Here is a 12,966-nt window from a genome sequence, read left to right as displayed (position 1 = left end):
TATTCTGTAGTCATTCAAGCTTAATTCTTGTAAATATCAGCAGTTGGGTATATGTTCAGAATTAAATATCAGCAGTTTGGAAGAAAATGCAAAGAAAGGTGTGGCTAAAGTGTACAGTGAATGAAAAAGGACGTACCTGCACTCCACGTTTAGCATTTAGGAGATATTATAACTGAGATTTGACTTTTGAGTGCTGGAATTGGCGGGAAAATTAAGCTGGAGAGCAAGAGCACATGCAAAATTCTTGAAAGATCAAAGTTACAAGTAATTTAGCATGTGCCCTGCTTCTCCAGCTTAAATAACCGTCCACCTACACATAGTTTCTCAACCATTTGCAGATTCTTCCAACTCTGCTTAAGGCGCTTCGCAAAAAGGATAACAGTTGTAGAAGGTTGATGGTTAGCGTAAAATAGTCATGCAACTGATCCAACTAATTTGAGATTGAGGCGTATTCGCTTGTAATAAGCTTTAGAGAAGATTATTATGCTGGCAATAGACATATATGCAAGTAATTGTATTTATATAACATTAAGTTGCTTGACGAAAATGGATCCCATAATTAAGAAAATAGGCCAGTGTAGTGTATTTTAATCAAATGCAGAGATAAGGCCAAGCAAAATGATTTTTTTGCTATGGTGACTGTTGAAGTTGGCAGCCAAAAAGGAAATCTATGAAGCCGAGTAGAGACGCCTGCTATTTTAAAGAATAATTTCTCAACCAAAATGCAACCTAGAGAGAGCAGGGGCAGGCCACCCACCCTATTGGCCTACTCAATCTGCAAAACTTTAGCAATTGACAAATACTTCGGACAAGAAAAATGGAAAAAAAAAAAGAAGAAGAAGAAGAAGCAATTGAAGTATACCAAAAGAATTCACCAATTGCTAAGGTTTGCTTCAATTATTTGCAACTCTATTAGAGTCGTTATGTCGCTGTCACGCCCCAAAACAAGATGAGACGTTTAACTCGCATCGAACGAACCAATATAATCATTATGAAATTCTTTGTAGCAAAGTGCATGGTAATTACCTATTTAGACGACTTTACTGTATTGTTACCAAAATAGTTGTGCTGAGAAATACGCTTGGATGATTCATGGTTGAACATGTATTGAGCTTGATATCTATCAGCAGTCTTTATTTACTTTTTGCACTAAGTGTTTAAAGGAGAATTTCTGGAAAAGATAAAGAATCTATAAGAAAATTTCAAAATAAAAAGAACTGTAGGCAATAATCACAAGAATTTGTAAATTTCAACGTGAAGGTTAACATCTTATAAGTGTGAGTGTGGTGCGAATACATGTCACCCTATTAACTTAATTATTCATGTAATTGCATTTGCATAAATAATACTACACAATAAGCAGTTGATAATCGTATAAAACTTACATTTAGTGCATCACACAGTTCACAAGGGACAATTTGATCGAGTCCAGAACCCATTTGTGGTTCTTTTTGACAAAAAGAACGAAAATGTGTGTAAAAAAAAATAGTTACCTAACTATGTATAACGCTCTTTACGATAAGCAGTTGATAATTGTATAAAACTTACATTTAGTGCATCACACAGTTCACAAGGGACAATTTGATCGAGTCCAGAACCCATTTGTGGTTCTTTTTGACAAAAAGAACGAAAATGTGTGTAAAAAAAAATAGTTACCTAACTATGTATAACGCTCTTTTAAAGAGCGTTATACCTTAACGGACGTTTTGGACGTTAAGGTATAGCGCTCTTTAAAAGAGCGTTATAAATATATAACGCCCTTATGAACCGCGTTATGCATTGGCTGGTAAGACAGCTATGCACAGCGCGGTATATAAAAGCGTTATATGTATAGCGTTGTTATATACCGCGCTATACATAGATAAAAACGGTCCCCTTCCCTTCTTCCCAATGATTAAAACCAGTCCCCTTCCCCCATGTTTTTAAAATCCCCACCCCCACCCCCACCCCCCACCCCAATTTTGTCGTTACTATTCGAGTGGACCCCACCCGTCTCATAAAAAGACAAGATTGTTGGTCTCACATCCTAGTCATTCATTTCTATTGTTGTGGTTTGCTTGTTTCAGACTCAAATATTCAATTCTTCAATTTTCCGAAAAAATAAATCGAGGTATTCCGATTTAGTTTATGTCGAAACTCGTATAAATAATGCATATTAGGTGTTTTGAATGTGCTCCATGTTGTTTTGTATTGTTTTTGCGTTTAAACTGGTATGTTATTTTTATCCGGACTAAGATATTAGTGTTCTAAAAAAATATGTAAAAATTGAGAAATCATTATTATTTGTTAATAAAAATGTTAATAAATTACTTTTACTATTTTATATGTATTTTCGTGAATGTTTTGTGATTAAAATGTATTTGTTGATTTTATCTAGTTTAGATTATTTATTTGTTTAAAGACTAGTAATATAGTGCCCTTATAGCTTAGTAAAATGTAGAGCCTTTTAGCATAGTATCCCTGTTGTTTAAGTATATCTTATACTGATAGATCAAACACAAACTCTGTCCAATATACAAAAATTAATTATTTAATTTACAAACAAACATATAAAATTATGAAACTAACATGTAAAATAATAAAATTGACACACATAAGAATTCAGGATAGCTTGGTGCTACTGGGCCTCAAATATCGAGCCTGGAACCCATATGTGAATACTTTGTCCAATTAAATATTGTATAATTATAAAAATTAATTATTTAATTTACAAACAAACATATAAAATTATGAAACTAACATGTAAAATAATAAAATTGACACACATAATTCAGGATAGCTTGGCACTACTCGGCCTCAAATATCGAGCCTGGAACCCATAGATATATACTCTGTCCAATTAAATATTGTATAACTATAAAAATTAATTATTTAATTTACACAACAAACATACAAAATCATGAAACTAACATGTAAAATAATAAAATTGACACATACAAGAATTAAGGATATCTTGGTGCTACTGGGCCTCAAATATCAAGCCTGGAACCCATAGATATATACTCTGTCCAATTAAATATTGTATAACTATAAAAATTAATTATTTAATTTACACAATAAACATACAAAATTATGAAACTAACATGTAAAATAATAAAATTGACACATACAAGAAATCAGGATAACTTGGTACTACTCGGCCTCAAATATCGAGCCTGGAACCCATAGATATATACTCTGTCCAATTAAATATTGTATAACTATAAAAATTAATTATTTAATTTACACAACAAACATACAAAATTATGAAACTAACATGTAAAATAATAAAATTGACACATACAAGAATTCAGGATAGCTTGGTGCTACTAGGCCTCAAATATCGAGCCTGGAACCCATAGATATATACTTTGTCCAATTAAATATTATATAACTATAAAAATTAATTATTTAATTTACAGATCAAACATACAATTAATGTTGTTTAATTTACAGTAGACGACATGGACGTGCCGTCTATGCATCACGGACCTTTCTCTAATGAGCTATTAGTGTTACAGGGCAATCATAGGTCCGCCCACGTATGGGAAGGAGAGTTACTAGCCTAGACTCTCCGCGCCAGGAGAGTGGACGACATGTGGGATTTTATGAAGGACAAAGATCTCCATCCCCGTGTAGTCCAGCACCTGCGGGTTACGGGCTTTTACAGAATTTTGGAGATCGGGCAACTGCAGCTCAACTGGTCTTTGGTCACGGCCCTGATAGAGCGGTGGCGACCGGAGACGCGCACATTCCACCTGCCCATTGGCAAGGCCACCATCACGCTGCAGGACGTGGAGGTTTTATATGAGCTGCCCGTTGATGGACTGCCTGTTGCACTGCCTCAGGCCATGAGAGAGATGACGCATGGGCAGTATTTGGACATGCTGCAGCAGCTCACTGGTTTCAGGCCACAGGATGAGACTGCACACTCAGGGGCCAGTCGCATGAGTTTGACAGTTATTCGATAACATTTGGAGATATTGCACCCCGACATCACTGGCGAGACAGATGATCTGCATATTCACTGGTATATGAGGTTGCTGCTGCTCCTTATGTTTGGAGGGGTCTTGTTCCCGAACACTTCGGGGAACCTAGTCAGCTTGAGATTTCTTCACCATCTTCAGTGGCTAGATGATTTACCCCAGTACAGCTGGGGTGTTGCTGTTCTCGCCTAATTGTACAGGCAGATGTGTCGGGCGATCATGGGCACCCAACATGACGTATGTGGATTTTTGCCGCTGCTACAGGTGACAACATATTCGAATACTCTATTCACTATAACATATCTAGTAAAAATTAATCTTAAATTTTACGTCAACTTTGTATGTTAGGTTTGGGCCTGGGAGCGATTCCTGCAGTTGCAGCCACCTCTACCACCATTACCTCCGGATGTACCACCTTTGTTTCTCCCTCTAGCTAGGAGGTGGGTTCTCCGGCGGGGATACGTACATATCTACGAGACTCGGCATAATCTCCCCCTTTGCAGGGATTTGTTGAATATGCTGGAGGGTGCACAGGTAAATGTATACCTAAGTTTACTTGGTATAGCTTCACATGTGTTGCGCATACTCACATTTTTTGTTGTTATTTAATAGTTCATCTGGACGCCATACATCGACGACTTGATGGGTGGCCTGCCTGATTATTGCTCGGCCAGCCGACTGATTTGGAGCACTTTCGTCCCGCTGATGTGCCTCGATATTGTGGAGCACCATGTCACGGAGCGGGTACTTCGCCAGTTTGGCTGTCCGCAGCTTGTACCGAGAGGGCCCACATGGGCCCATACATTATAAGCGGGATGATCGTTCCAGGGTGGGCGGCACACATGTGGCACGGCTAGAGGCGCAGGTCGATACTTGGGACCGGCGAGTTGACCTGATTCATCCCCCTCCCCCTTCACAGAGCCGGACAGATACTATTCATGAGTATGGCCAGCAGGTTGTAGAGGTGGCTGCCCGGACACTGCAGCGAGCTCGAGAGGATCAGCGCTTAGGACACGACCCTGCTTATGTGGTGCCAGAGCAGTACCAGCGAGGTAGGAGTGTCCCACGAGGTAGGGGTGCCCCACGAGGCAGGGCTTCCCTACGGGGTCGTGGTGGGCGGCGAGGAAGTGGTCCCTAGCAAGGAGGCGTTGAGGCCCCTGTTGGTGATGTTGATGTTGATCTGCCGGGTGACCTTTATGAGCCGGACGAGTATCCCAGCAGCATGTCGTCATACAGCCTTGGGCTGCATCTCACTCCAAGAACTTCGCAGGTGACCCCGTCAGGTCCATTATTGACCACGAGCACGGACATTACTGGAGAGGATTGGGATGCATACTTCCCAGGCCCATCGACCGCTGCTGAGGATCGGCCGACCCGAGATGTGGATAGTGGGCGCCGGCTGAGTTATGGCTCATCATCGAGGGGTGTTGGGGAGCTTTCACAGGCACAGGTATGTTTTTATTAGTATTTACTTTAAATCTGTTTTTTCTCTTTTCATTTATTTTCCAAAAATAACTTTATTAATTTTCTTATTAAGGCTTCGTCCTCGCCCGTCACGGAGGCCGCTTTGTGCGATGCTGACCTGGCTATGACGGATGATTATATTCAGGAGCCCGACGAGATCGTGGTAAGACAATTTAAATTGTTGTGACTTGATATATATTTTCTTATACTGAGCCGACTTATTCTTCTGTAGGTTACTACTCGACCGACGTCCCCTTCTACTGATCTTGCCAGCACTACTGATGATCATGCTGCAGCGCATCCTTCTATAAAGAGGAGACGTGATGAGGATGATCCTGATAGCGTAGTCGGGCGGGATGGGATGCGCCTCAGGCCAGCAGCTGCATTGAAGCACACAGGATGTGGAACACATTAATTTTTTTTATTTTTTGTATTTGATGTAAATATTATTTTATGTAAATAATAGCAACAATTTTTATTGTTTTCGTTATATGTGCATTATGTATATATTTCTCGGGTTCTTCATTATTTTAATACTGCAACGCAAACACAACAACTTAACATAATTTAAATTCGGCACACATAATGAAAATTCCTGACATGGAAAGCATAAAGATAAAATACAACACTCAACACATACATTGGTTTGTTTAGTCAACTATTCTCTTCTTCAACCACTCAAATTGATCCAACATCTTATTTTTTTCTTCTTCCACCTCTTTTAGTTTCTCCTTCAATGCTGCAATTTCTCATTTATACATAACCTCATCACGTTCGTATCTTTTGTTCAAATCATAAATATACTGCAAAGTTTGTTTGTAGCATTCCTGCTTACAGGGTTCATCAATCCATACCTCAAAATTGCAAAAAGGTTCGTCGGGAATCCTATAAAACTTGTTCACACACATCCAGTATCGGCGCTCAACCTTACCATCATCCCAACAGTCCACCATTATACATTTTTTGCCGCACTAGCACCTTGGTACATAAAGGCGTTCAAACATTTGTTAAAGCAAAAAAAAAACCTTGCTTTTATGGAGAGTTTTGCTATTGGTTATTGTTAAGCGCAGAAAATAACTAGAATGCGCCCGTTGTTTATAGGCAAGATAACACACATAACGTAGTATTTAACCGTGCTATGCTTACACATAACATAGTATTTAACCGCGCTATACTTCGCGTGTTAAAGATTCTTTCGGATACAAAATAGCTTTTTCGCAGGCGGGCAGCTTTTCAGTTCGACAAGACAACACACATAACGTAGTATTTAACCGCGCTATGCTAACACATACTGTAGTACTTAACCGCGCTATATATATTCACATATTTATCAAAAATCTTCCTCCTCTGACAGTGTAGTTTTCTAATAATAATTTTAGTGTGAAATTTGAAGGTCTACTAAACCAGCCGAAGGACATTTTCGACGGTCATGTCCTGTTTGCGAGCATATACCATATTTGCACGCATAAACGGTATCGCTAACATCCATTTGGTTCCATATACGCGTTCTCTTCTGCACCTGTATTTGACATAAAAACTCCTTGTTACACACCATTTTAAATGGTTCCGGCGGCCAATAATGCTCAGCACCTACTGGCTTCAACTGCCCACTATAGGTGTTTAAGTATGCAGCGACACTATATTGTTTATCAACGTAGGTGGTTGGCCCTAAACCAACATGTTGAAATCACCTGATGGCATGTGAGCACGGCATGTGGTAGATGGACCATTTCCCACAAGAGCATAACCTTGTAGATTTATTTATGGTATGTACATTATTTCCCCGGTTTTGATGGATAGCAGTGCGAACTTCAAAAACATTTCTATCGTGATCATACTGTAAAAATGAATGCCAATGTGCTCGCCGCCTGTATTTCTCAAATCTCTTCATCGGCAGTGGCATAAATTCAACACCCATTTCCATCAATGACGTTGCAGCTGCAGCCCTTTCAACAAACCTCTCCGCCATCAGCTTGAACAACATGCACACCATGGCAGTGACATGCAATCCTCTTGCCGACTTCAATAACCCGTTGAAAGACTCTGACACATTTGTAGTTAGAATTCACCATCTTCTTCCACCATCCGCATGCAAAGTCCACTTGTCAAGCTCATGTTGCATCAACCAACTATAGGCTCTCTCGTCTTCCTGCCTGATAGATTCCATGTGCCTCCGGAATTTATGCTCTTGGTGTTCTGTTGCTGTCATCCACATCAAATCATGCAGATCCTTGTTAGGATGTGCCTTCTGAAAATTGGCCTTCAGGTGCCTCACACAGTAACGGTGGTAGGCATAAGGTTCTTGGCATGCAGGCAAATTCTGTACAGAACATAAGATACCACCATACCGATCAGATATTAGACAAATGCCGGAATGCTGTTTGACAACGTGCTCTTTCAAATGGTTCAAAAACAACGTCCACATCTCTTGGCTTTCATTGGCACAAATAGCAAAAGCTAGAGAAAATATTTGTCCATTAGCATCTACTGCAACGATGATCAACAGCTTGATATCATACTTTCCATAGACATGAGTGTCGTCTATGGATATTACCGACCGGCAATGCGGAAAACCATCAATTGCTGGTTTAAATGCCCAGAACACATAATTGAATATATATATTCTGGTCTTTCCGGACTCTGCTCAAGCTTCCATTCAACAACTGTCCCGGGGTTAAAGTGCTACAGCGCGGCCATGTACCTGGTTAGAGCTACAAATGACTTATCCCAGTTACCATAAACAATTTCAAATGCACATTTGCGCTCGAAAAATACCTTTCTTTTGGTAATGGTATGGCCATATTCCTGGTAGACTGATGTAATGCACTCTTTAATTTTATACCTTATGGACGCTTCAAGGTGTGGAATAAGGACAAGAGAAATCAAGTCAATATCCAAGTTGTAGTGATTCCCATTGAATGTGTCTATTTTACATTTGTGGGTGGGAATATATTTACCCACTTTCCACAGACCTATGTTCTTGTTGCTCGCATGCAGCAGCCAATGATAACCCGTAAACCATCTGTGGCAAACGACCTTGTATACATCCGGACTTGACTCCCATACCATCATCTCACGACACTCTTTTACATTGTACATTTTTGCCGCCCTGCTTAGGCGCGTTTTATCAGGAAAAAACATGCCCTTTGCCAGCACCGTTGGTCTAGAATCATCCCACGTTGCTATCCAAATTTCATCAAAATCCCTTATGAGAGCATCCACATCCGGCATACTTGGCAAATGATCAAGGTAGGGAATCTTCCTTGAATGAAACGGCAGTTGGGACTCGTACACTCTTGGTCTAACGGGGGTGGAGCATACTCCCTCGTCAAATCAGGTCTTTCATTCTCTTCCTCCTCATCACCATCCTCACGAGGGAAGGGTGTGTCGTCTCCGAAATCATCGGCATTGTTGTCATAATCACTGTTCTCTTCCTCACTCGATGCATCTGCCAGATCCCGATTTAATATGTCGTCTTCGGGGCAATTGAGTCAGGACAGGTGGTTCAACTTACTCGTTTTTACTGTACAAACAATAAAATAATAAGCTACTCAAATTAATAAATACTTTCCATATAGCTGTATCACTTCACTTACAAGTCGTAATATGTTGACATTCCTTGATGGACATTATCCTGTTGGTGATGATTTCCGGATGGACCGCCATGATCCAACACATCAGAACTATGCATATTCCAACTGGGCGTGGGTTCATAACTTGTAAAAGTCATATCTGGCAGGTACCCCCTGTGGAATATATGAGTGTTAATACAAATTTAATACAACAAAAATATATATCGTAACACTAAGAAAAACTGAAGTTTACCGCTCGTCTTGTAGATTATGTAAAGCAGGAGAGAAATTATTTCCTTACTCCTCATTCGCCCGTGGTGATAAGTTTAAATGAGGCCAAACTCTTTCAGTCAGAACCTGTCCGGCAAAAATTGCTCCAGAATAACCACCCGATGACTGAGGGTTATCCCTAATATGCTCAACCTCATTATTGTGAACGTCTTCGACCTTGACGTACATTTCTAATATTTTTATCACAAGAAATTCCCGATATTCATCCACAGTCCTCAAAAAATCCCTCAAAGTTTCATCATCGTCGATGTTAAACTCAGCGTAACAAGCAACCCCTTGCGGAGTGACGGAATACGGATATCTTCCGGTTACTTTAAGGTTCACCGGACGTTTCCTCACACTCATTTTATTACATAACAACGATATCAATCTATCGTACTCCATTGTAAGTGGCAACTTAACATGACACTGTGGAGATAAACTATAGCTCACAGAGTTATTCGCCACAACAACCTCATTCGCCCCTCCCCCCTCCAATATAATGAAACCCTTACTTTTCGCTCTTCAGACATTATGAAAAAATACTTGAGAATTTAACAAGAAGAAAAATTTGAACGGGAGTTAGGAATATTTTTGAATGGATTTTTGTAAAATCCTAACGCCTTTAAATAAGGCAATGCCTAGCTCGGGGGGCTGAATTGTTTTAGGTATAGCGCTCTTTTAAAGGGCCCTATACCCATTTGAATTATTGTTATGACAGTTAAATGCAGGAGACTTATTGGTGGGCCCACAAAACAGGTATAGCGCTCTTTAAAAAAGCGCTATACATATAACGCCTTTAATAACAACGTTATAGATGTATAGCACTTTTTTAAAGAGCGTTATACCTTAACGTTCAAAACGTTCGTTAATGTATAGCGCTCTTTAAAAGAGCATTATACATAGAAAAGTCACTCTTTTTTTTTACACTTATTTCTGTTCTACTTGGCAAAAAGAACCACAATTAGGTTCTGGACTCCAATTTGATCCTCTTCTGAGGAAATCTCATATGAGGGAATCTTGAAAGAGTCGCCAACCTCAATTATTGTGCATGTATCCAAGATCTGGCCAACTGTATGTTCCAGTGGCGAAGATAGGAATTATTTCAAGGACGTTCAAATTTGAAAGAAGTAAAAAAATATTTCGACAAATATTATTCAATATGTGTTATATACCTCTAAAACGTAATATTTTACCTAAATATACTGTGTAATATTTTGACAAAGGATAGTCAATTGACCACTTTATGACCATGTGATTTCGCCACTGGTATATCCTATTATTTCCTCTACGTTTTTTGGCAGCCAACTTTTGTCTCACGTAGAGTCTTTCAGTGGCATGTGTTTGACTCGAAGTGTTTAAAAGGAAAGTTACTAAATGAAGATAAAAGAAAATTTTATGATCATAAACTCAAGTGGCTTGGGAATTCGTAACAAGTTCGAGTAAGTATAAAATTTTAGAAGCATATCAGACGAGTATGTGTCCTGCTTATTCACATTCTGAATCTCTAATCAACTTCTTGATAAATAATCATGCATAAATAAAAAGCTTTAGATTAAATTGAGAAGTGTTTGAAAAGTATATGAGTAGATAACAAATAATCTTTTGGACTTAACTTTAAACACAAAAGAGAGGGGAAAAGGGTCAAATCTTTAAACCAAATTCTATTTGTGCAAATATTGATATAGTATCGGTCACAAATATTGTTTTTCAATTTCAAATACTATTTTTTTGACTTATTGTTCAAATGGCCTAAGCATTCCATATGAGTCTTATATTAATAATTAGAGTACAAAGAAATAACATTGTTGTATACGGTCAAAATCGAGTTTGCCCTTCGTGCGACTAATCAAGATTGGAGCATGATGGACTGAGGTTCGTCATTATAATATCAAGCTGTGATGTGAAGTTAGAAGGTCGAGCTCGAGACCCAGAGACCGTTCAGTACCGAGATCGAGTCAAGGTCGAGCTCTAGACCCAGAGACCGCTCAAATACCGAGATCGAGTCAAGACCGAGATCGAGTCGAGGTCGAGCTCGAGATCCAGAGACCGATCAAATACTGAGATCAAGTCAAGGTCGAGCTCGAGACCCATAGACCGACCAAGATCGAGACCGAACCAAGGAACAACAAAACCGTTATAGCCGCATTTGGGGAGAGAATCTCGGCTGAAATCATGGCTTGAATCAAGAAAAAGCCAATTAATTAATCTAGCATGGGATCCCCACTATGTATTTTTAATTATATCCAAAGTAGGACTCCTCCACTATATTAGGAGTGGCTAACATTTGAAAAGGGGAGATGGATATACATTTACACATTCTCACATTCATAGATTTGTTGAGATTTACATAATATCTAGCAAATATTATCCTTTTTTGGGCTTTTGATATTGATTCATCTTGTTCATTTATCAATCATTCTCTACTCAATTAGGGTTTGTATTCATTCCTTTTTACAGTCAATATTCAATATATCCCTACTTACTTTTTTAATTTGTGCCGAGTTATACCACGTATCCTTAGAACAACGTATAAATTTAACTCTATCCATTTTTCGGGTAAATAGTTTGGCGCCCATCGTGGGGCTAAGGATAACATTGGTTATTTGGTACGAATCTCTGCAAAGCATATCATTTTACGCTTGCTCTTGGAAGTGTCTTTGATTTCAGGTTAAAAACGACGAACTCTCAATTAATGGCCCTACCTCTCGACAAGGAAGCTGGCCTTCAAGATGAGAACAACAACCTGACGACCGGGGATGAAAAGCCACTTGTCGATCCCGTTAGAGCTCAAGCCGTAAATCCAATTGACGTTAATTCATATGTGGCCATCGAGGCGAACCAACGTTCTGACCTCGAAAACAACATTCATGGTGGAATTCGATATGCAGTTCAAAATACTCAAAATGTTTGAGAAGACGGGATCAGCCTGCGTATGATTTTTGAAATGTTGCAAGCTCAACAGGTAGCAATAGCTCAGTTACAGAGCCAAACCCAGGCACCGAGCAGGGCCGAGCTCGGTCCACCCCGAGAAATCACTCACAAAACAGGGCCAGCTATATTAAGAGCAAATGAACAAGAATCGGGGACTAATCCCGAAATTATTAGGATGCTCGAGGAACTAACAAAACGAATTGAGTCAGGAGAAAAGAGGATTTAAGCAAACGACAAAAAAGTAGAAACTTATAACTCCAGGGTTGATCAGATCCCGGGGGCACCACCGGTATTGAAGAGCTTGGATTCCAAAAAATTCGTACAAAAGCCTTTCCCCCCGAGCGCGGCTCCCAAACCGATCCCCAAGAAGTTTTACATGCCCGAAATTTCTAAATATAATGGGACGACCGACCCCAATGAACATGTCACCTCTTACACATGTGCCATTAAAGGGAACGATCTAGAAGACGTCGAGATCGAATCCGTATTATTGAAGAAGCTCGGGGAAACCTTGTCAAAGGGGGCAATGATATAGTATCATAATTTACCGCCTAACTCTATCGATTCTTTTGCTATGCTTGCAGATTCTTTCATAAAAGCACATGCCGGAGCCATAAAGGTTGAGACCAGGAAGTCGGACCTTTTCAAGATAAGGCAAAAAGATAACGAGATGCTAAGAGAGTTCATATCTCATTTCCAAATGGAAAAAATGGATCTACCACCCATCACGGACGATTGGGCTGTTCAAGCTTTCACTCAAG

General features: G+C 39.6%; 2 protein-coding genes across 2 annotated transcripts; one reads left to right on the top strand and one right to left on the bottom strand.

Annotated features, from left to right (window-relative positions):
• The first annotated feature begins 3,504 nt into the window (after positions 1–3,504).
• On the top strand, positions 3,505–5,946 carry LOC104096685 (uncharacterized). The gene is made up of 5 exons (XM_033656260.2): positions 3,505–4,229; positions 4,314–4,499; positions 4,578–5,415; positions 5,503–5,592; positions 5,662–5,946. Exons 3-5 carry the CDS (start codon positions 5,188–5,190, stop codon positions 5,842–5,844), a joined length of 501 nt encoding a protein of 166 aa, XP_033512151.1. The 5' UTR covers positions 3,505–4,229; positions 4,314–4,499; positions 4,578–5,187; the 3' UTR covers positions 5,845–5,946.
• A 1,548-nt stretch (positions 5,947–7,494) lies between these two features.
• LOC138894738 (uncharacterized) lies at positions 7,495–8,660 on the bottom strand. Its single transcript, XM_070179466.1, has 2 exons — positions 8,165–8,660; positions 7,495–8,012 (listed from the first exon to the last, which is right to left on the bottom strand). The coding sequence occupies exons 1-2, from the start codon at positions 8,658–8,660 to the stop codon at positions 7,495–7,497; spliced, it is 1,014 nt and encodes a 337-aa protein (XP_070035567.1).
• Positions 8,661–12,966: the final 4,306 nt, after the last annotated feature.

Source organism: Nicotiana tomentosiformis, chromosome 6 (genome assembly GCF_000390325.3).
Source record: "Nicotiana tomentosiformis chromosome 6, ASM39032v3, whole genome shotgun sequence".
Taxonomy (NCBI): domain Eukaryota; kingdom Viridiplantae; phylum Streptophyta; class Magnoliopsida; order Solanales; family Solanaceae; genus Nicotiana; species Nicotiana tomentosiformis.
This window is presented reverse-complemented; position numbering and strand designations above follow the sequence as displayed.